Source organism: Dermochelys coriacea, chromosome 2, assembly GCF_009764565.3.
Source record: "Dermochelys coriacea isolate rDerCor1 chromosome 2, rDerCor1.pri.v4, whole genome shotgun sequence".
Lineage (NCBI taxonomy): Eukaryota > Metazoa > Chordata > Testudines > Dermochelyidae > Dermochelys > Dermochelys coriacea.
Window position 1 is genome coordinate 146,341,736 of NC_050069.1, and position 24,624 is coordinate 146,366,359.

At 43.8% G+C, this 24,624-nt stretch overlaps 2 protein-coding genes across 2 annotated transcripts in view; one reads left to right on the forward strand and one right to left on the reverse strand.

The window, feature by feature from the left end:
• SRD5A1 (steroid 5 alpha-reductase 1) overlaps window positions 1-2,086 on the reverse strand; it is a 52,624-nt gene extending 50,538 nt beyond the window's left edge. The window contains exon 1 of the mRNA XM_043508482.1: window positions 1,142-2,086. Within this exon, the coding sequence (XP_043364417.1) occupies window positions 1,142-1,455 (314 nt within the window). The 5' untranslated portion in view covers window positions 1,456-2,086. The remainder of the gene's footprint in view (window positions 1-1,141) is intronic.
• Window positions 2,087-2,158: 72 nt separating this feature from the next.
• The window catches only part of NSUN2 (NOP2/Sun RNA methyltransferase 2), a 54,024-nt gene continuing 31,558 nt past the window's right edge, over window positions 2,159-24,624 (forward strand). Inside the window, exons 1-9 of the mRNA XM_038393294.2 lie at window positions 2,159-2,388; window positions 2,670-2,827; window positions 3,802-3,906; window positions 5,495-5,600; window positions 14,500-14,571; window positions 17,344-17,428; window positions 18,383-18,575; window positions 22,548-22,622; window positions 24,443-24,573. Coding sequence (XP_038249222.1) covers window positions 2,287-2,388; window positions 2,670-2,827; window positions 3,802-3,906; window positions 5,495-5,600; window positions 14,500-14,571; window positions 17,344-17,428; window positions 18,383-18,575; window positions 22,548-22,622; window positions 24,443-24,573 — 1,027 coding nt within the window. The 5' untranslated portion in view covers window positions 2,159-2,286. The remainder of the gene's footprint in view (window positions 2,389-2,669; window positions 2,828-3,801; window positions 3,907-5,494; window positions 5,601-14,499; window positions 14,572-17,343; window positions 17,429-18,382; window positions 18,576-22,547; window positions 22,623-24,442; window positions 24,574-24,624) is intronic.

Below are 24,624 nucleotides of genomic sequence, written 5' to 3' on the forward strand. Positions count from 1 at the left end.
TTTGAAGCACATGTGACTCCAACCCCTCTGGCATGACCAGGCACAAAGTTAGGGTGAGGTAGAGTGACCAGATCGCAAATGTGAAAAATCACAATGGGGATAAGGGGTAATAGGTGCCTTTTATTAGGAAAAAGCCCTGAATACTGGGCCTGTCCCTACAAAATCAGGACGCGTGGTCACCATAGGGCAGTGGTTTTCAAACTGTGGGTCGCAACTGAATACTGGGTCACAGAATGAAAGGGACTGTTTCGCGGCAGTTCTGGTCAGCACCGCCAACCGGGATGTTAAAAGTCCTGTCGGTGGTGCTGTCCGACTAAGGCAGGGTAGTCCCTACCTGTTTGGACACTGCGCTGCGCCCCAAAAGCGGCCAGGAGCAGGTCTGGCTCCTAGGCAGGGGGTGGGTGGGGGAAGACAGATATGGGGTCTGTGTACTGCCCTCGCCCTGAGCACCAGCTCAGCACTCCCATTGGCCAGTTCCTTGCCAATTGGAGCTGGTAGAGGGGACGATGCCTGCAGGCGAGAGCCGCGAGGAGCCGGACCTGCTGCTGGACACTTCCAAGGCGCAGCATGGTCCATGGTGTCAGCACAGGCAGAAAGCCTGCCTTTGCACCCGCCCCTGCGCTGCTGACTGGGAGCCACCTGAGGTAAGCCCATGCCCCAATCCCCTGCCCCAGCCCTGAGCCTCCCCCTCCCCCCAGCCCCTTTCCTCCACTCCAACCTCCTTATCCCTGGCCCCAGCCCAGAGCCCTAACCCCCTCCCACACCCTGGACCCAACCCACAGCCCTCACCTCCACACCCCAACCCTCTGCCCCGCCAACACCCCAAACCCCTCATCCCCAGCTCCGTTGGGTCACAGGAATCAACCATTTTCTTCAACTGACTCACCAGAAAAAGTTTGAGAACCATTGCCCTGGGGCGAAGTCACGGGGCAAGGGGCTCTTCGAGATTACGTCACACCCATACCTGGGAAATCTTGTCCCTTTTTGTCTCAGGGACAGACCTGGACAAAGCCCCAGGCTAGGCTGAGCCTCCCCACGGAAGCTCGGGCGACCAGCAGCCCCCTGCACGCCGGGATTGCCCCGCGGGGGCTGCGCAGCGCGGGCGGCCGGAGGGACACGCCGCGTGGAGCCGCACTGGTACCTGTGCGCGTAGTGCACGATGAAGAGCGCCAGCAGGACCCGGTTCGGCCACTCGGAGAGGCGGGCCGCGCCGCTGAAGTGGCTCAGCCCCAGCGGGACCAGCAGCGCCGGCAGCTCCTGCAGCGCCCAGGCCAGGCGGGCGGGCACGGGGCAGCCGAAGCGGCGAGTGGAGTAGCGCCCGTACGGCATCCGCAGGAAGCACAGCAGCAGCGTGGAGAGCGCCCCCATGCCCACCAGCCCGTAGGACAGGATTTCCAGCAGCCGCCGCTCATCCGTCCTCGACAGCCACTGCCACAACCCGCCCGCCGCTTCCATGGCCACGTGCGCTCACTCCCCACCGCCGATGCCGCAGCGCCGCGCGCGGGGAGCAGCGGTGGGGTTTGGCCACGCGGCACCGATGAGACCACTGGGTGGAAAAGGCGCTGACCCCTCGCCGGCGCGGGCACGGCGACACGCTAGCACTGGCGGGACAGGCAGCAGGCCACCCAATCTGCACGACGCGGTAGGGACAGCTGCGCTGAGCCGGAGCCCACCTACCTACCTGCCCTCGCCCCGAGCGGTGACCCCGCCCACACAGATGTCACAATGCGGAGAGGCGCTATTTGGGGTGTGGCCTCGGGCGGGCTCTGATGCAGCTTTTCATCGACATAGGACGGCAAGAGTCACGTACCCAATCTCTGCAAACATCGATTGGAGAAATTGCGCTGTCAATCGTTTAGAGTAGTTAATACAAACTTGAGACAGCGGGCAGAGTTCCTACCCTTATTTCCTCACGTGGGCGACGCGCGGGCGCCTGTGGACGGCATGCTCGTGGGCGAGTCGAAAAATATACAACAATGAATCCCCACAGGTGACACAGAGATGTCCTCCCCGCCGGTTCATTAAAACAACGGCGCTTCCCGCTGCTGGCTGGCTCAACGATGGAGAAAATTAGCACGTTTGAGTTTATGCTGCACGCGAATTCGCGGGCAGCCTTTGGGGGGCTTTCTATGCAGAGCAGCCAGCCCGCAAGGACTCTGCGCACGCGCAAAACCCCGGCCACCGCATGCGCCACGTGACAACTCTGGGTGACGGCCGGCCTTCGGCTGCGGGACAATTCCTCCGTGGCGCGTGGGAGCAGCCGCTTTCGTGCGGCTCGCGGGCGCGATGGGCCGCAGGCAGCGCAACCGCCAAAGGCGGCAGCAGCAGCAGCAGCAGCAGCGCCGCGAGCGGGGCGGCGGCGGGGACGGGCAGGGCCGGGAGCAGGCGGTAAGCAGCTGCCGGGCGGGGTGGGGGGTGGGGGATGGGACTGAGCTGTAGCCGACTCACTGACGCCGCGGAGGCCCCGTGGGCCGAGCGCCTGTGTTCGCCGCACGCATAAGTTGCTGGGGCCCGGGGCGCGCTAAGGGTCCCTGACTCCTAGTCAGATCCTCGCGCGCGTGACCCGCCCCCCGGCAGCTCCCTGTTGCCAACCCGGGAGCCGCGTCCATGCGGCGATCTGCGCCCCGGCCTCGCGCCGCGTCTGACCCGCTGGCCGCCGCCTCTTGCAGGGCTGGGAAGGCGGCTACCCCGAAATCGTCAAGGAGAACGCGCTGTTCGAGCGCTACTACCGGGAGCTGCGAATCGTGCCCGAGGGCGAGTGGGAGCCGTTCATGGCGGCGCTGAGGGAGCCGCTCCCCGCCACCCTGCGCATCACCGGCTACAAGAGGTGAGCGCGGCCCCGGGGGCAGAAGCCGGTCGCGGGGCGTAGGAAGCGCCCAGCAAAAGGCCGTTGCTGCGGGGAGTGGGGGCAGCTGAACGCGGCCGCTGGGGACGCCGATGGCGCCAGGCGTGATGCACGGAAGCGGTGTCAGCCCCTGGGGTTCGGCAGCCAGGCGGTGTGACCAGGTCCGGCAGGGGTTGTCGTGGGGGTATTTTCTTTCTTCTGGCCTAATCTGTAACTGCTGTTATCTGTAGGGTAGAGATGGCAATGGTGGCGAAAAGGTGCCCCACGTGAGAGGGGTTTATTGTCCTCTGTAATTAATTGTTCATTCGTCCTCTTCCTGTTTTTACATCCCCTGACCAGTGCCCCCAGCAACAGGAGCAGCAGCACAGAATTGCACTAGTGCACATAACAGGAGCAGCAAAGTGAAACTGGTGTCAGTTTCTCTGTGTTGCTGGAGCTGCTGGGCAGATGGTGTATGCAGGACCATCAACAAAAGTGTGATCTTGCTTCTTAAAGTGGGAAGGATAAAATCTAGGTGGTAGAAGGTAACCATCAAACAGAAATGGGAGAGAATTGATGATAAAGCAGGGTGATATGATCTGTACTACTTGTTTATTGGTAATGTACATAATTTTGGGGTCAATATTGGTTACTTGCTTTCTGGGCCACGAGGGGTTCAGAACACTATGGAGTTGGTGCCCTCAGCCCCAGATGGATGTGTTCTAATCAGAACAGTTCTGTTTCATTGCACTCTTCAAATCAATCAGCTGTTTTTTAATCATAACAGATTTCAGAGTAGCAGCCATGTTAGTCTGTATTCGCAAAAAAGAAAAGGAGTCCTTGTGGCACTCCACCGAATGCATCCAATGAAGCGAGCTGTAGTTCACGAAAACTTATGCTCAAATAAATGTTAGTCTCTAAGGTGCCACAAGTACTCCTTTCCTTTTTTAATCATAAACATTTTGTTCTTTCTTTAGCCATGCAAAAGAAATTCTGCACTGCTTGAAGAACAAGTATTTCAAGGAATTGCAGGACCTGGTAGTTGATGGGCAAAATATTCAAGTGCCGCAACCACTAAAATGGTAAGAAAACTAAGACACTTTGTAAACTCAGACTGTTGTTTCAAGAGTTTAGCTTGCTCTATTCCTTTGCTACCTTATCTAATAATTAACGTATATACTATTAGTAGTGGAATTCACTGAGCTAAAAGTTGAACCCTGGATTTGGCTAATTGTTCTTGAAAGATACCCACTGGCTAGTCAAATCTTATTGCTTATAACTAATGACCCCTTTTAGCATTAAACATAATTTTTATACATATTATAACTTTCTTGGTGCTACTAAAAATGGATTTAGGGTGCTCAGTAGTACTGTTCTTTGGCAGATATTTCTCTATCACATTTTAATACCCAAAATGAAGTTTCTTATATAATTAATTTTTTTTTACATCATAAATATATTTTTAGTAAAAGGGAAACGCCACATAGTTATTTGAAAAGTTTGTATTCATTGTAGTTACTAGTGACCACCTAGGATTATTATAACTGAACGGAAAAAGATCTGGGGGAGGGAAGAATCTCTATTTTTCAGTTCTTTTTTCAGAATCAGTCTTAATTTCTCTGATTGCGGAGCTAAGTTCCCTCTAAGCTGTGCAGCTGTGTATCAGCCTATTAACCACTGTGCAGGTGCTCAGGGCTGTGGTGGGGAAAAAAGCTTCTCCCTCACCGGAGGGAGAGGCGCCCCTCCACAGCAGGTCCGGGCCAGGCTGGGTTGGGCCCAGGGGACAGGGAAGAGGGGCCCCTCCCTTGGTCCCAGCTCCAGAGCTTCCCCGGCTCTCTCCCTGCCGTAGCTCTGGGCAGCCTGCACCCCAAACCCCTCATCCCTGGCCCCACTCCAGAGCCTGCACCCCCCTGCACTCCAACCCTCTACCCCAGCCCTGAGCCCCCCTCACTCCTCTCATCAACCCCACCCCTGCCACATGAATTTTTTTCTCCATATTGTTGCACATAACAAAATTCATTCTGCACATGTGTGTGAAAAATTAGAGGGAACACTGTTGTGGCTGTACTTCGCTGCATGCTGACCACTTGCCACAGCACAAGCAAAGTATAGTCCAGTGGAAGTTTTTGGGGCAGTGCTTTGTGTGATCTTTCTGATAGTCTGCTATGAATCACAGCTATATCCGTTGTGATGCTGCTTTAGTGTAAAGATTAATAATAGCCTCACAAAGTGTATCCAGTACTGACCTCATAGGTAGGAGCAGGAATATTGTAGTTTGATAATGTCCTATTCTGTTGAGTTTACACGTTTTCTTTTTTTTTCTTTTCTTATGTTCTTATGAGATCAGATGGTCCCATGACAGATTTTGGCCCGGGTATCTGTGGTGTGGATTCCGCTAAGCTGTTACAATGCAAGAATCATAGTGAGAGTTGTAACAGAATTGTTTAAAGACTGAAATCTTAAAAGTCTAATATTTCTCTTACTTGACCATCTTACATATTTTAATTTTGTACTGTGTTCTGCATTCTTCAGACAACTTGTATGTAAATAATTTAGACAATTTGTAAATTGCCTAAAGAAAAGTGGCTGTATATTTTCATTTAGAAGGATTTTCGAAGTTGCATTAGTTTCTGGTGAGTTTACACTGGTTGTCTGTCTTTGTTTTATCAGGTATCCAGAAGAGCTAGCATGGCACACTAACTTGAGCAGAAAAATCTTGCGGAAGTCATCACAACTGGAAAAGTTTCATCAGTTTCTGGTTAGCGAGACAGAATGTGTAAGACTTCTTTTTTTTTTTTTTTTTTTAATAAAATGTAATAAATTGTGTCCAAAGCTGAATTTTCTTTTTAAAACCAGAACACTTTTTATTGGGAAGTGAAGGCTTGTACATATTACTGACAAAGTGCTCTATAGGGTATGATTTGTAAAGTCCTAATGTGCTCCACTCTCTTAACTGCTTCATGTAGGAAGTCCTAATGCACTCTGAACAGGTCCCTAGTTCACGTTAATACCAGCAAGATCTACGTGGGACAGTTAATATGAACTAGGTACTTTTTAGATTGTGCCAGCAGGGTCTATGTGGGGCAGTTAGAACGGCACACGTTAGCAGGCTTACAAATCACCCCTGCGGTGTACTTTGCTACACGGAATAGACAATCCATGATAGTGATCACTTACTCTATAATTAGGACTTATGTTTTTGTGGACTTATTAATTTGATGATTTGGGTTTGTTTGTTAGCAATTTTTGTGTTTTTTGTAGCTGTTCATATCAGAGTTGTGGGGGGAGGTTTTCTCTTTGTGTATGCTTTAATGAATAATATGTATTTATATACGTTACTCACTATAGTAGTATATACTGTGATGAGCAGTCTCTTTGTAATGTTTCCTAGTGCACTTCCGTGTAGTACTGTTTCAAACAAAACTGATAAAATGCTCTAGGGAGCCTTTTATACGCACCAACAGGTTTACACGGCCTAATTAATGTGCAACACGTTAGTATGCCTTAGAAATCACACCCCTGTAATCCACAATACTGCTCTGTATAGACAAGCTCTCAGGTACAAGTAACCGTTTTTTCCAGTGTTTATTGGATAAACACTGCTATCTTTATTATTATTTATTTTGTATTTGGGGTGTTTTATCAGTGTTCAAAAGTCCTGTCTATGATTTCTGGAGAGGTAGGTTAAAGTTAAAGATAGGTTTCATGAAAATCTATTTGATCTCATCCTGGTTCATTTTGGACAGTGTTTAATATCACAGGACCAGAACAGAGCAACAAAAACAAAAAGTTTGGCCTAAATTTTAAAAAGTGACTAGTGAATTTTGAGTACCTCTAATTTTGAATTGCCCAATTTGACATGCTTTAAAGGTGCTTTAATTCCCCCCCCCCACCCCCCTTTGCCCAGAAGGGAGATGCAGTGCTGAGTATTTCAGGTGGTTCAAATTAAGTATCTGAAAATGCATGAACCCAAAATCACTAGTTACCATTAGAAAACATAGGCCTTTGGCTGTCTCTCTGTTAGAGAGTCTTTTGTTGAGAATAATAGAACGTAGGTTTCAGGATTCAAATTCATTAACAGAGAAAGTGGGGAAGCTTGTACAATGCTTATCTGAACTATGCTTGACTGGAGACACTTTCTGTAGTTGCTTGCTCTTGAGTACCAAATACATCCCTAATCTTAAGGGAAAGAAGAGAAGTTAGAATAGGATAAACTAATGTTGTTGGTTGTTTGACTTATATTTGTCAGTTTTGTGTGAGCTTGATATTTAAATTTGTAATGAAATTTAGAATGCGTGAGTGCAATGTCAGAATTATTATTATTATTTATCACAGGTTTCAGAGTAGCAGCCGTGTTAGTCTGTATTCTCAAAAAGAAAAGGAGTACTTGTGGCACCTTAGAGACTAACAAATTTATTAGAGCATAAGCTTTCGTGAGCTACAGCTCACTTCATCGGATGCATTTGGTGGAAAAAACAGAGTAGAGATTTATATACACACACACAGAGAACATGAAACAATGGGTTTATCATACACACTGTAAGGAGAGTGATCACTTAAGATAAGCCATCACCAACAGCAGGGGGGGGAAGGAGGAAAACCTTTCATGGTGACAAGCAGGTAGGCTAATTCCAGCAGTTAACAAGAATATCAGAGGAACAGTGGGGGGTGGGGTGGGAGGGAGAAATACCATGGGGAAATAGTTTTACTTTGTGTAATGACTCATCCATTCCCAGTCTCTATTCAAGCCTAAGTTAATTGTATCCAGTTTGCAAATTAATTCCAATTCAGCAGTCTCTCGTTGGAGTCTGTTTTTGAAGCTTTTTTGTTGAAGTATAGCCACTCTTAGGTCTGTGATCGAGTGACCAGAGAGATTGAAGTGTTCTCCAACTGGTTTTTGAATGTTATAATTCTTGACGTCTGATTTGTGTCCATTCATTCTTTTACGTAGAGACTGTCCAGTTTGGCCAATGTACATGGCAGAGGGGCATTGCTGGCACATGATGGCATATATCACATTGGTAGATGCGCAGGTGAAGGAGCCTCTGATAGTGTGGCTGATGTGATTAGGCCCTATGATGGTATCCCCTGAATAGATATGTGGACAGAGTTGGCAACGGGCTTTGTTGCAAGGATAGGTTCCTGGGTTAGTGGCTCTGTTGTGTGGTGTGTGGTTGCTGGTGAGTATTTGCTTCAGATTGGGGGGCTGTCTGTAAGCAAGGACTGGTCTGTCTCCCAAGATCTGAGAGAGCGATGGCCCGTCCTTCAGGATAGGTTGTAGATCCTTGATGATGCGTTGGAGGGGTTTTAGTTGGGGGCTGAAGGTGATGGCTAGTGGCGTTCTGTTGTTTTCTTTGTTGGGCCTGTCCTGTAGTAGGTGACTTCTGGGTACTCTTCTGGCTCTGTCAATCTGTTTCTTCACTTCAGCAGGTGGGTACTGTAGTTGTAGGAATGCATGATAGAGATCTTGTAGGTGTTTGTCTCTGTCTGAGGGGTTGGAGCAAATGCGGTTATATCGTAGCGCTTGGCTGTAGACAATGGATCGAGTGGTATGATCTGGATGAAAGCTAGAGGCATGTAGGTAGGAATAGCGGTCAGTAGGTTTCCGATATAGGGTGGTGTTTATGTGACCATCGCTTATTAGCACCGTAGTGTCCAAGAAGTGGATCTCTTGTGTGGACTGGTCCAGGCTGAGGTTGATGGTGGGATGGAAATTGTTGAAATCATGGTGGAATTCCTCAAGAGCTTCTTTTCCATGGGTCCAGATGATGAAGATGTCATCAATGTAGCGCAAGTAGAGTAGGGGCATTAGGGAACGAGAGCTGAGGAAGCGTTGTTCTAAGTCAGCCATAAAAATGTTGGCATACTGTGGGGCCATGCGGGTACCCATCGCAGTGCCGCTGATTTGAAGGTATACATTGTCACCAAATGTGAAATAGTTATGGGTCAGGACAAAGTCACAAAGTTCTGCCACCAGGTTAGCCGTGACAGTATCGGGGATACTGTTCCTGACGGCTTGTAGTCCATCTTTGTGTGGAATGTTGGTGTAGAGGGCTTCTACATCCATAGTGGCTAGGATGGTGTTTTTAGGAAGATCACCAATGGACTGTAGTTTCCTCAGGAAATCGGTGGTGTCTCGAAGATAGCTGGGAGTGCTGGTAACGAAGGGCCTGAGGAGGGAGTCTACATAGCCAGACAATCCTGCTGTCAGGGTGCCAATGCCTGAGATGATGGGGCGTCCAGGATTTCCAGGTTTATGGATCTTGGGTAGCAGATAGAATACCCCAGGTCCTGGCTCCAGGGGTGTGTCTGTGCGGATTTGTTCTTGTGCTTTTTCAGGGAGTTTCTTGAGCAAATGCTGTAGTTTCTTTTGGTAACTCTCAGTGGGATCAGAGGGTAATGGCTTGTAGAAAGTGGTGTTGGAGAGCTGCCTAGTAGCCTCTTGTTCATACTCTGACCTATTCATGATGACGACAGCACCTCCTTTGTCAGCCTTTTTGATTATGATGTCAGAGTTGTTTCTGAGGCTGTGGATGGCACTGTGTTCTGCATGGCTGAGGTTATGGGGTAAGCGATGCTGCTTTTCCACAATTTCAGCTCGTGCACGTCGGCGGAAGCAGTCTATGTAGAAATCCAGGCTGCTGTTTCGACCTTCAGGAGGAGTCCACCTAGAATCCTTCTTTTTGTAGTGTTGGCAGGAAGGTCTCTGTGGATTAATATGTTGGTCAGAGGTGTGTTGGAAATATTCCTTGAGTCTGAGACGTCGAAAATAGGATTCTAGGTCACCACAGAACTGTATCATGTTCGTGGGGGTGGAGGGGCAAAAGGAGAGGCCCCGAGATAGGACAGATTCTTCCGCTGGGCTAAGAGTATAGTTGGATAGATTAACAATATTGCTGGGTGGGTTACGGGAACCATTGTTGTGGCCCCTTGTGGCATATAGTAGTTTAGATAGCTTAGTGTCCTTTTTCTTTTGTAGAGAATCAAAGTGTGTTTTGTAAATGGCTTGTCTAGTTTTTGTAAAGTCCAGCCACGAGGAAGTTTGTGTGGAAGGTTGGTTCTTTATGAGAGTATCCAGTTTTGAGAGCTCATTCTTAATCTTTCCCTGTTTGCTGTAGAGGATGTTGATCAGGTGGTTCCGCAGTTTCCTTGAGAGTGTGTGGCACAAGCTGTCAGCATAGTCTGTGTGGTATGTAGATTGTAATGGATTTTTTACCTTCAGTCCTTTCGGTATGATGTCCATCTGTTTGCATTTGGAGAGGAAGATGATGTCTGTCTGTATCTGTGCGAGTTTTTTCATGAAGTTGACAGATTTCCACTCTATACGGCTAAATTCAGTGCCTTGCATAATCACAGGTTTCAGCGTAGCAGCCGTGTTAGTCTGTATTCTCAAAAAGAAAAGGAGTACTTGTGGCACCTTAGAGACTAACAAATTTATTAGAGCATAAGCTTTCGTGAGCTACAGCTCACTTCATCGGATGCATTTGGTGGAAAAAACAGAGTAGAGATTTATATACACACACACAGAGAACATGAAACAATGGGTTTATCATACACACTGTAAGGAGAGTGATCACTTAAGATAAGCCATCACCAACAGCAGGGGGGGGGAAGGAGGAAAACCTTTCATGGTGACAAGCAGGTAGGCTAATTCCAGCAGTTAACAAGAATATCAGAGGAACAGTGGGTGGTGGGGTGGGAGGGAGAAATACCATGGGGAAATAGTTTTACTTTGTGTAATGACTCATCCATTCCCAGTCTCTATTCAAGCCTAAGTTAATTGTATCCAGTTTGCAAATTAATTCCAATTCAGCAGTCTCTCGTTGGAGTCTGTTTTTGAAGCTTTTTTGTTGAAGTATAGCCACTCTTAGGTCTGTGATCGAGTGACCAGAGAGATTGAAGTGTTCTCCAACTGGTTTTTGAATGTTATAATTCTTGACGTCTGATTTGTGTCCATTCATTCTTTTACGTAGAGACTGTCCAGTTTGGCCAATGTACATGGCAGAGGGGCATTGCTGGCACATGATGGCATATATCACATTGGTAGATGCGCAGGTGAAGGAGCCTCTGATAGTGTGGCTGATGTGATTAGGCCCTATGATGGTATCCCCTGAATAGATATGTGGACAGAGTTGGCAACGGGCTTTGTTGCAAGGATAGGTTCCTGGGTTAGTGGCTCTGTTGTGTGGTGTGTGGTTGCTGGTGAGTATTTGCTTCAGATTGGGGGGCTGTCTGTAAGCAAGGACTGGTCTGTCTCCCAAGATCTGAGAGAGCGATGGCCCGTCCTTCAGGATAGGTTGTAGATCCTTGATGATGCGTTGGAGGGGTTTTAGTTGGGGGCTGAAGGTGATGGCTAGTGGCGTTCTGTTGTTTTCTTTGTTGGGCCTGTCCTGTAGTAGGTGACTTCTGGGTACTCTTCTGGCTCTGTCAATCTGTTTCTTCACTTCAGCAGGTGGGTACTGTAGTTGTAGGAATGCATGATAGAGATCTTGTAGGTGTTTGTCTCTGTCTGAGGGGTTGGGTCACATAAACACCACCCTATATCGGAAACCTACTGACCGCTATTCCTACCTACATGCCTCTAGCTTTCATCCAGATCATACCACTCGATCCATTGTCTACAGCCAAGCGCTACGATATAACCGCATTTGCTCCAACCCCTCAGACAGAGACAAACACCTACAAGATCTCTATCATGCATTCCTACAACTACAGTACCCACCTGCTGAAGTGAAGAAACAGATTGACAGAGCCAGAAGAGTACCCAGAAGTCACCTACTACAGGACAGGCCCAACAAAGAAAACAACAGAACGCCACTAGCCATCACCTTCAGCCCCCAACTAAAACCCCTCCAACGCATCATCAAGGATCTACAACCTATCCTGAAGGACGAGCCATCGCTCTCTCAGATCTTGGGAGACAGACCAGTCCTTGCTTACAGACAGCCCCCCAATCTGAAGCAAATACTCACCAGCAACCACACACCACACAACAGAGCCACTAACCCAGGAACCTATCCTTGCAACAAAGCCCGTTGCCAACTCTGTCCACATATCTATTCAGGGGATACCATCATAGGGCCTAATCACATCAGCCACACTATCAGAGGCTCCTTCACCTGCGCATCTACCAATGTGATATATGCCATCATGTGCCAGCAATGCCCCTCTGCCATGTACATTGGCCAAACTGGACAGTCTCTACGTAAAAGAATGAATGGACACAAATCAGACGTCAAGAATTATAACATTCAAAAACCAGTTGGAGAACACTTCAATCTCTCTGGTCACTCGATCACAGACCTAAGAGTGGCTATACTTCAACAAAAAAGCTTCAAAAACAGACTCCAACGAGAGACTGCTGAATTGGAATTAATTTGCAAACTGGATACAATTAACTTAGGCTTGAATAGAGACTGGGAATGGATGAGTCATTACACAAAGTAAAACTATTTCCCCATGGTATTTCTCCCTCCCACCCCACCCCCCACTGTTCCTCTGATATTCTTGTTAACTGCTGGAATTAGCCTACCTGCTTGTCACCATGAAAGGTTTTCCTCCTTCCCCCCCCTGCTGTTGGTGATGGCTTATCTTAAGTGATCACTCTCCTTACAGTGTGTATGATAAACCCATTGTTTCATGTTCTCTGTGTGTGTGTATATAAATCTCTACTCTGTTTTTTCCACCAAATGCATCCGATGAAGTGAGCTGTAGCTCACGAAAGCTTATGCTCTAATAAATTTGTTAGTCTCTAAGGTGCCACAAGTACTCCTTTTCTTATTATTATTTATGTTACCATAATGCCTAGAACCCTTAATCATGGAACAGCACATTATTGTGAATGGATATGAGCAGGGCAAGACTGTATTTATTTAAGGCCAGAGAAAAAGATGTTGTAGTAATTGAGGTCTGAGATAAGGTGAGAGATTTAGCTGTGTGGATGGATAGGAAAGGCCACATTTTAGGGATGCTGTGGAGAAAGAATCTGCAAGGTTTAGACAGCCTAGATGTGAGGGCCTAGAGAAAGATCTGAAACTATGATGATGCCCTGATTATAGGCCTGAGTGACAGGCAACATGGTGGTATTGCAGAGAGGTTTTGGGGGGAAAATTAAGACATCTGCGTTACCCATGTTTTGCTTGAGCTGATTGGTAGGCATCTATCAGGGTTCCCTTCCCACTCTGAACTCTGGGGTACAGCTGTGGGGACCCGCATGAAAGACCCCCTATTATTATATTCCACCAGTTTAGGTTAAAAACTTTCCCAAGGCACAAATTCCTTTCCTTATCCTTGAACAATATTGCTGCCACCACCAAGTAATTTAAACAAACATTCGAGGAGGGGCCACTTGGAGCCCTATTCTCCCCCCCCCCCTCCCCAAATATCTCCTCCCAGGCCCCTCCAGATTTGAAAATATCTTCTTTCCCTCTTGCTCCTTCTGGTCAGGTACCAACTAGGTTATTTGAGCTTCTTAACCCCTTACAGTAAAGGAGGGATTTTATCCTACCTGTAGCTGTATGTTTATGACAGCATCCATGAGGAGAGGTCAGAGAGACATGTTGAGATTTTTAGTTTGGACAGAAGGACTTAGGTCTGGAGGAGGAGAGAAAGATCGGTGAATCATTGGCAAAGAAATGGTAATTGAATTTATGATTGTAGCTGAGATTACCCAGAGAAAAGGGGCAAGAGAAGGGCGGACCAAGGGCAGAGCCCTGTAGAATCCCCCCCCGAAAGCTGGAATGGGAGATGAGGAAGATCCTCCAAAGAACATGTTGAAGAAGCAATTAGAAGCCAAAAGAGGACACGATTTCAAGACGAGTGTAATTGGTGGTGTCAAAGTTGGCTGACTTCAAGGAGGATGAGGATGGATTACTGGTTCTGAGTTTTAGCTAAAAAGAGATTAGGAATTTTGGCAAGAGGAGTTTCAGCAGAGCTCAAGGGGCAGCAGCCAGATTGGAGAAGGTTTAGGATGGAATGGAAGGAGAGGAGCTCCAGACAGGGATTGTGGACTGTAGATTATAGTTCTGGAAATTTAGTAGGAAGGGAGATGGGACAGTAGTTGGATAGACAAGTGGGGGAAGAGTGGGTTTTTTAAGATGGGAGAGACTGAGGCATGTTTATATTGTGAGAAGAAGGAGTCGGAGGAAAGTTAAGGAAAAGAGTAAGGAAGCGGAGGAGTGAGTGTGAGAGAGATCAGAAGATGGGATGGGGTCATTGGAGCAAGTGGAGTGGTTAAAGGAGGAGAGCAAAGGAGGAACTTTCTGTATCTGTGACGGAAAAAGTTGTGGGGGGGAGGGGGAAAGTTGCATGGTGTTTTGTAATGCTGACTTTTTCAGTGCACATTCATTTATACAGCACTATTAATGTTTTATTGTGAAGTAAATCACATTTTTCAGAGTAACAGCCGTGTTAGTCTGTATTCGCAAAAGAAAAGGAGTACTTGTGGCACCTTAGAGACTAACAAATTTATTAGAGCATAAGCTTTCGTGAGCTACAGCTCACTTCATCGGATGCATTCCGATGAATGCATCGGATGAAGTGAGCTGTAGCTCACGAAAGCTTATGCTCTAATAAATTTGTTAGTCTCTAAGGTGCCACAAGTACTCCTTTTCTTTTTGTAAATCACATTTGTATCAGATCTAATGGATGCTGCAAATATGTTCATTTTATTTTAGGGAAACATTAGTCGTCAAGAAGCTGTCAGTATGATCCCTCCTCTGCTGCTTAATGTTAATCCTCATCATAAGGTAATCTTCAAAGTAATGTGAGAACTGGAAGTCTTACAGGTAAAATAAGAAAATTACAAACCCCATAGCATTTGTGTTGATGCTTTATTTGTTAGGACAGACCATGTGTTCTGCATACAGAGATTTCTGAAACCTATAATATTATAGTCACCTTTCTTAAGCTCTCCACTGTGGCTCATTTTTTCATTTTGAGCAAGAGCTATTTAGGAATATTTTGTTTTGTTTTGTTTGGAGTGCTGTCAACACCACAGGATGTGTGACTCAACCCAGGGTGATTGGTGGTTATATTTCAAGATAGTTGCCAATTAACTCAAGGTAGTTGACATGTTTGTAAAGGGTAATCTAGGCACTTCCCATAGGTTTGTCCATGGAGGGACAAAGGGTTGGAATAAATGGTCAGTTTTCAGAATAGAGAGGAGTAAATAGTGGTGTCCCCCCAGGGGTCTGTATTGGGACCAGTGCTGTTCAACATATTCATAAAAGATTTGGAAAAAGGGGTAAATATTGAGGTGGCAAAATTTGCAGATGATACAAAACTACTCAAGATAGTTGGGTTCGAAGCAGATTGAGAAGAGTTACAAAGGGATCTCACAAAACTGGGTGACTGGGCAACAAAATGGCAGATAAAATTAATGCAAAGCAATGCACATTGGAAAACATAATGCCAACTATACCTATAAAATGATGGAGTCTAAATTAGCTGTTACCACTCAAGAAAGAGATCTTGGAGTCATTGTGGACAGTTCTCTGAAAACATGCATTCAGTGTTCAGTGGCAGTCAAAAAAGCTAAGAGACTGTTGGGAATCATAAAGAAAGGGATAGATATTAAGACAGGAAATATCATATTTAAGGCTACATTTTAGTCATAGGTATTTTTGGTAAAAGTCAAAAATTCATGGCCTCTGACCTGTCCATGATTTGTACTATATACCCCTATATACCCCTCACTAAATCTTGTGTGCTTTGGGGGGGGTAGGGGGTGGCCCAGGACCACCACTGCTTCTGGGGGCGGGGTGGGGCTTGGCAGGGCTGGCAGGCTCCCTACCTGGCTCCGCGTGGCTCCCCAGAAGCGGCATCATGTCCCTCGGCTGCTAGAGCCAGGAACCGCAGCCAATGGGAGCAGCACCTATAGGCGGAGGCAGCACATGGAGCCGCCTGGCCTCACCTTCATGTAGGAGTTGAGGGAGGGACATGTCGCTGCTTCCGGGGAGCCTCCCAAGGTAAGCACTGCCTGGAGCCCTAACCCCTTGCCACACCCAACCCCCTGCCCCAGTCCTGAGCACTCTCCCACACCCAAACTCCTGCTGCTGTGGGGAGGGAGGGCACGGTGGCCTGAGACTGCCCCAGCAGCGGCTCCCAGGCCAGTCGCATTGGCCGCAGCAGAATCCGTGACTTCATGACAAATTCACAACCTTAATCATATTGCATCTATATAAATCCATGGTACGCTCACATATTGAATTCTGTGTGCAGATGTGGTCGCCCCATCTCAAAAAAGATGTATCAGAATTAGAAAAGCTTCAGAAAAGGGCAACAAAAATGATTAGGGCTATGGAAAAGCTTCCATATCAGGAAAGATTAATTAGACTTGGACTTTTCAGCTTGAAAAAGAGATGACTAAGGGTGGATGTGATAGAGCTCAATAAAATCATAACTGGTGTGTAGAAAGTGAATAAGGAAATGTTGTTTACTCCTCATAACACAAGAACAAGGGGGTTGGGTTTAAAACAAACATAAAGAAGTATTTCTTCCCACAGTGCACAGTCAACCTGTGGAACTCTTTGCCTGGGATGTTGTGAAGGCTAAGACTAACAGGGTTCAAAAAAGAACTAGATAAGTTTGTGGAGAATAGGTCCATCAATGGCTATTAGCCAGGATGGGCAGGGATGCAAAATCATGCTCTGTAGTGTCCGTAGCCTCTGTTTGTCAGAAGCTGGGAATTGGCAACAGGGGAAGATCACTTGATGATTACCTGTTCTGTTCGTTCCCTCTGAAACACCTGGCATTGTCCACTGTTGGAAGACAGGATACTGGACTAGATGGACCATTGGTCTGACTCAGTTCTTATATGAAAATTTATAGTTTACTTTAAATTTTCCCCTAAGGTAAACCACAAACTTCTGGAGAGCGTCCAGACTAGCCTTTACAAATGTATTAATTTTCAGTTCACCAAAGATAATTAATATGAAGTAAAAAACTGTAGTTTAAATGTACCCTTAATATGTATGAATAGTTCTCATTAACTCTAATGATAGTTGCTCATGTGCATGGAGACTGAACTAGAATGCCTGTCTCAGGCTTTGTCTACACTAGAGAGCTTACAGTGGCACAGCTGTACCGATACAGCTGCGCTGCAGTAAGATCTTTTGTGTAGTGTTTCTATGACAACAGGAGAGAGCTCTCCCATTACCATAATTAAACCACCCTCAACAAGCAGCAGTATCTGTTATCAGGAGAGCTTCCACTGTCCACATTGGTGTTATGTTGGTGTACCTTATGTTGCTCAGGGGTGTATTTTTTCACACCCCTGAGCGAGATAAGTTTTGCCAGCAGAAGTGGTAGAGTAGATATAGCCTTAGCTGATGGATATATGCTCAGAAAAGGGTAACTCATCTGAGAAATAGCTAGGATGAACTGTTTTGTGTCATACTTTTGAACTTTCTATTTTATGCTTAAAAGAAATCTTTGCAAGAAATCAGTTTAAAATCAAAACTGCTGAACATGTTTGAGAAATCTTGAAATGTTTTACTTTTAAAACTTTTTATTGGTAGATTCTAGATATGTGTGCTGCACCGGGGTCTAAGACTGCGCAACTCATTGAAATGTTGCATGCAGACATGAATGTTCCTTTTCCAGGTAAGTCTGTCAGGACTATTTACTTCAGGCTTCTGAAGCTTTTGATTTTCAAAGATTTTTATTATAAAAGGCCATTTGCAAGTTTTACAAACATATATAATAAAACTAATTATGTGCTGAATTCCCCAAATAGTAAGATTAGGTTGGAGAGGTGTTCAGCATGTAATAGATCTTAAACTTGTATTTTTAAAGGTCGTATTTTATTATATTGCAAGCTTCCACTTCATGAATCCTCACAGCTCTCCATAGCCAACAGTTGACTTCTCAAATTATATGCAGGTTGTCTTTAAAACTTTTTGCTTCAGTGTGACTCAGAAGAAGAGCTATGTGGATTATATACTTGCGGAGAGTTGAAATAACATTAAATGTGATCAGAGCTTAATTTTTCCATGTAATTAAGCAAGTGTGAATTCAAGAAACTGTATCTTGGGAATTTTGTTCTAGTGCTCTCCTTAGATATTACATTAGGTTGTGTTAGTTCTTCATTATAAAAACCATTTGTTTAGTCACTCTAACTTGAGAATTCTTTTTATTTTCTATAAAATGGCTGCAAAAATACCACCTGTTGCGTTCAGCAGAGCAACTTTGTCCTTTTCAGGCATCAGTGCATATCATCTCTACAATTAAGCTCTGCTAACTCTGGGATGAGATGCGGAAGAATTGTATTTTTGTTGCAGTTGTATAGTGTCAGGATTGAGCACCTCTAATTTAAACAGAGCACTCCATGTTCCAAATGTTTGAAACGAGGCTTAAAAATTAGGACTATAAAATGCTCATCTCCAAACAATTTATGTAATATGAAGGGAAACCTATATTTTAAAAATATAATTATTGAATAGTAAAACCACAATTTGGCTTCTGTGATGTATATTTTTGCAGAATAGTTGCTGGCTAATATATGAATGCAAAACACAGATGCTTCCTGTTAACCTGTACATTTTATTTTGTTCCCAGAGGGGTTTGTAATTGCTAATGATGTTGACAACAAGCGCTGCTATTTGCTGGTTCATCAGGCTAAGAGGTTAAACAGTCCTTGCATCATGGTGGTAAATCATGACGCTTCCAGCATCCCTACTCTACAAATAGACAATAATGGAAGAAAAGAGGTCCTCTTCTATGATAGGATTTTATGTGATGTCCCCTGCAGGTATATTGCATTTATTTCTTAGTACACATATTAATTGTGCTACTTTTAATGTAATCTTTTTTGTTATTAATTTGTCACGCTGTCTTTCTGCGAAGAAAGGCAGGGTTCACTGTGATTTCCAAAACAGGCTGTTTCTCCTTTCACATCAGATTAAATAAAGAATTCTAGTTTAAAATAAGTGATCTTTTTGCCTCACTCCAGCCTATCCTTAGCTTGCATTAGCTAATGGACTAAGTTTGTTTTCTAAACCTTTACATCAGGAATGGGAAGGTATATATGGAGCATATATATGCGATCTAACACCTTTTAGTTTTTGTTTAATTCCAAAACTGCGGGAATTAATGGAAACAAAATTCATATTAAAAGCAAATACAATCTTATACACTAATACTGTATCTAAAATGAGATAGCCAGTCTAAATACCTATGGGAGAGGAGGCACTACTAAATCCTGCACTAATCTTAATTTCTTTTATTTGAAACAAGTTGTACAGGCGTAGTTGTTTTTATTTCTTTCAGGGCTTAAAAGTGCAGTTCGGTTCTGAAAAGCGACTCTCTCCAAAAATGGCGTTGTAGGATTCCTAGTTATTGTCTCAATCGCTTCCATATCAAATCTACCCAATTTACAAGTAAAACCTCTTCATCCCCCACCCCCAACTGTTTGGAAATTTAGCTTGGAATCTGAAAGTCAGAATTCTTCCTAGTTCATGCATCACCAAGAAAAAAGAAAGTTAAGGGAAACGTAAATGGAATTTAAAGGGATGCAGTCAGGAAAAATACATAAATTATTTTATCTCTATTGCTATCATCTTTGCCTACTAAAAGGAATTTTTTTTTTAATAATTCAGGGTAGTTGCCCTTGTTTACTTTTTGCATTTCTTGGATAATGAAAATCAGTAAAGTCACTTTCATTTGTTTATGATCGCTAATTTTAGGTTCCTAGTGCTGCAGGGTTTCTTTCAAATACTGCAAAGGTATGTTTTTAAGACTGAAAAAATCTGGAAACATTTTTATTTTTTGTAGATTTTCTAAAAGCTTGCTTTTTTTAACAAAATGTAAATTTTTGCACAAATGTAAATTAATGTACATTTAAGAATTCTGTTGGTAATGCATGAGCCAGAGTAGAATCCAGATAGTTCTTTCAGAGCTGGGCTGGTGCTTGAAGAGTACATTGGTTTTAAAAGTAAAAATTAGTTTAATGAGCAATGTGAACAGATAGGACTCTGAATACCTTTAGTTAGAAGATGCCGTTTTCACTGATTTTTTTTTTTCTTCAGAGAAGTATTCTTTAATCATCTGTGAGTAGGATCATTCCTGCCTGCTATGTCAGCACCCTCTCCCACTGGAAGATTCCAAATGCTTGGTCAGAGGGAAAGATGAGACATTGTTGTCATTTAGCTACTTTTGTATTATTAAATCAATTGATAGTTAATTGGATTGGAAGCTAAAAACTGAGGGAGAATTCCTATTCTGTGACTGAACAATCTTCTGTATGTATTTTTTGTTAGTTCTTTGTTTTTTGGAATTTTATTGTCCCTGTTACTCCCCTTTGATCATCTCTTCCCCTTGCTCCCTTCCCCTTTTGTCGTCTTTCCGGAGTCCTCTTAGTTGTTCAGTAGGCACTCAAGCCATTTTTCCTTTCAAGTTATGTTCACGCTCTTATTTTTGCTGCTGATGCACGTTGAAGAGTAAGGATTTATTTGTGCTAGTTATGGGTGGTGGGCGGGTAAACTGCTCATCCCGCTTAGTGAATGGAGAATGAGACAAATGAGTGGCTTCAAGCCCCAACACATTCAGCACTGTATGAGAGAGGGGTACAGAAGAAAAGTCCGGCCTGCTGAACAGGACCTCAATGCAGTTCTTTAACCAATTAGTGTCTGTGACTAACTGCCCCTAGCTTAGAGCCTTCCTGTGTAGCACTGACTCTAATTGACTGCTTGGGAAGGAGAAAAGTTGCAGAAGCAGCTTCAATTTAAATTTCTCCTCACTTAAAAATGAACTTGAAAAAAATCAATCTGTCACTGCAAAAGCAGCTTTTTACGTGCCCTTGTCCTGTATCATATTTTAATGAACATTCACATTTTTATGATTGTGCATTTTTAAATTTAAAAAAAACCAACACTTTTTTGTTTGTCTGGAAAGAAGTCCTTTAGTATGAATAGCAGCATCTTAAAGCTTTTAAAGCATCTTGTGTACTTTGGTTCTATTGTAAAAAGCTGGGGCAGGAGGGGAGGCAGGGCGGTGTAGATCCCATATGTAGTGGTCTAGATGTTTCTATTGAGAGTATCAACAAAAATAACAGATGAGATGTTGTTTCTTATTGTGTGGATTATTGTCCACTGTAACTGGGATGGAGACTACTATTTTCACATCACCATCTGCTGTATGATTTGTTCTCACTTTTGGTTACAAGGAATCTACCATGACTCTTGATAAACTGTTCCAGTGGTGAATTACCCTCACTGTGAAAAATGTACACCTTATTTCCAGTGCAGTGTTTGACATTACCAGCTTCCTGAACCATCCAATCAGCCATTTTGTCTGAGCAAACCAAGTCACTTTCATATACTTACTTTACTTTCTCTTTAACTTTTAACTTAGAATCATAGAATATCAGGGTTGGAAGGGACCTCAGGAGATCATCTAGTCCAACCCCCTGCTCAAAGCAGGACCAATCCCCAATTTTTGCCCCAGATCCCTAAACGGCACCCTCAAGGATTGAACTCACAATCCTGAGTTTAGCAGGCCAATACTCAAGCCACTAAGCTATCCCTCATTATACATCTTCAAAATGGAATTGTTTTAGTGAAGAGACTACTTGTCGTGAGGAAGCATTTGTCAGGAATTTACTTGAGCCCAGTGATATAGCAATATGAAGTTCCAACTCTTGTAAATGATGTCACATTTTTGTTAAATCTCAATGCATAGTCTGAAATAAGTTAGTTTAAGCAAAAATATTAACTAACTCTTTGAAAACCTCTCATGTTTTATTTTATATTAAAATAAGGAGTGAAGTCTAAGCATCATTGAAGTCAGTGGGAGTTTTTTAATTTACTTATTTGGGGCTGGGATTTTACATGTTAGGTCTGTGAAATTAACTTCAGTGGGTGCATTACAAGGTTTTGTTGCCTATTGGACTTTCAGAACGCATCTCTTGATTGATTCTCAGCTGGTAAAACTAGTCTGGTGCTGGAAATCCACTCAGAGTAGAGATGGGTTGCATAGTTTCTGAGACTTTGGAGCTAAATAGTTGGATCAAGATGGAAGATCCAGTTTGCCCTAACTTAGAAGTAGGAATCTGAGTGCTGCTCTTGGGTCTGGTAGCTTACAAGGAATGTGTTGAAGTGAGTAACTGGGGTAAGATGATAACTAGCAGCATATCAATCAAATTAGATGGTAAATTTTTCAGTTCAGGATTGGTATTCCTACATGAGTTCAGTGCCTAGCAAAAATGGGGTTGTAATACTGACTGGGCACTATTGCAATAATAGTGAAGAAAGTACTTGTTTAGTGATGTATTTTTTTATTTTGCTGTGTTGTGTTTTGATTATTAACTTTGAAAACTTAATTTGTTTTTTAAAAAATTTTTTTTGCCTGTAAATAGTTCCACTATTTTCTTATTTTGTGACTGCCTTTAATCCCTAAAGAAATAATTAGAAAAGGGGGAAATCTATGTCTAACTTGATTGCTACCAAAACACACTGTTCCAGTTTTTAGTGGGAATTCCAGGTAATAACTGAGACAGATTATTTTTCCCTTGTCTCACAGTTGACTAATATTTTAGTCTGAGACAAGATCTGCTGGGGGTTTAGCATCCTCTTAAGATGAATCCCCTGTGGTTAGTATCAAAATGGATTGTCTCCTCATGGGTTAAAACACCATTTTTGTATTTACTTATTTTTCAGCATAGAGTTAAATGTAGATCATAAAAAAATCTTTTATTTGTGAATTAACATGTAAACTTCTATTGCAGTGGAGATGGAACCATGAGAAAAAATATAGATGTGTGGAAAAAATGGACAACACAAAATAGCTTACAGCTACATGGGTAAAAGTGCATATTTATAATTCCTGTATATATTTGCAGAAAATGTCATCAGCGTAACAGATTTACAAATAGAAATTATGAAGTGTTGCCACTTTTCCCTTCCCCAACAAACAGCTAATTTCCTTGTACTTTCTTCTGAGAAGGGGATAATCTTCCAAATGTGGGATCAGTCTACATTAAGGATAGGGTAGCATCCCTATTGTTTTTGGTTTTTATGAATACCAAAATAACTGGAGCCCTTTCAAATTCACAGCCATGAAAAACACATAGTGAACTGTGAAATCTGATCTCCCCTGTGATATCTGACTATTATAGGGGAGGGGCAGGGCTGGGGGTGCCCCAGTGGAGGATTCCTATGTGCACTGGACTCCAGCTGCTAGTCCCTGTGGGGCTAGGGAGGGATGGGACTTCCTCTTTCCCTGCAGGGGCCACTCTAGGGCTGGATCAAATCCCCAGGAACCTCCCCCGGCTGCAGGAAACTCCATGGCTGTGCTGGGCTCTGAAGGCAGCGTCCCTGCCAGCAGCAACATAGAAGTAAGGGTGGCAATCCTGTGACTCCCCATCCACACACGCACAATAGCTTTGCAACGCCCTACACTCCCCTTTTGGGTCATGACCCCCACATTTACAACACCATGAAATTTCAGATGTAAACATCTGAAACTGAAATTGACTTTTAAAAATTTTATGACTGAAATTGACCAAAATGACTTGGTAAGGCCCCACAAATAACTAATGCAAAGGCAGGGAATCCATTGGGAAGGAGTTGCTAGCAGTGGGGGGCACAGTAATGGCAGTGAGCCAACTAGTTGGATAGGAGGCGGGTGGCAGGAGCTGCAGGGAAGACCGTGCAATCCTAAAATGGCAGTGTCCACTTTGTACACCAAAACTCTAATGTAAAATAAAATATGAATATTGGTGAAATCCCTGTATTGTTATCTTCGATAAATATGAATAAAAGATTGGTCCTGACCTTGTTTTACAAATAAACAGCTTGGGTTCTTGGCTATTGTAATGCATCAAACATGGCTGTTAATTTAACACTGTAGTTTGGTGGTAGAGGGTTTGTGAATTTTGGAAGTAAGCATATTTTTGTAAATTGATTTTTTTTTTTAAAGAAAAATAAGATTTCTAAAATCTTATTTTAAAACCTAAAATTATTTAATTTTACTAACCTCTCAATTTAGATATGGTTTGATATGTAAACATTGTACTAACTTTCTGTTGTACAGATTTATATATGCTGCTTTTCAACACTGCAAATTATTGCAATCCATAGGAATTTTTTTGTAAGGTTTTTGGGAAATAGCTTAATTGACTAAGTTCTTTAAAATTTAAGTGTTTTGTGTACCTAAAAGTGTATTTGAAACAGTAGTATTCTAGTAGTTGAAATAAATTAGTTTACGGGGTTTATTTTAGGGGCAGAGTTGTATTGTGGATGCACATCCCCGTCCAGGATATTGTATTGTGTGATATGTGTCTTTCTGGTACAACACTAACTGTTGTGCTGGCCATGCTTCTCATTCTGTTGATTTTAATGCTAGAATTCCTGGGCCAGAGAGGTATAGTGGCCAAGATAGGTTGCCTGCATTCAGATACTATGGTAATAGACACATTCAATGGAGGCGTGAGGAAATTAAGCTCTGTGTTTAAACGTTGTGTGTTCTGTTTTAATGCCTAATTTAATATAGCTAGAATGTCTGTAATGAAGTTTTCCCTGAGGTTTCAAGTAAGCGTCACCTGTAACAGGGTGTTTTGTACAAAGGATAATGGGAGTCTTGCTGGTTCCTGAATGGTTTAGACAAACATTTTTCTTTTAGATTGCAGTTAAGGATTGCAACCCGTGGTGTAGAACAACTGGCAGAAGGAGGGAGGATGGTCTATTCTACATGTTCATTGAATCCTGTTGAAAATGAAGCTGTGATTGCATCCCTGCTGGAAAAAAGTGAAGGTGAGAAAATGAGATATCTTGGCTGAATATTTACTGAACAATACATTAAAA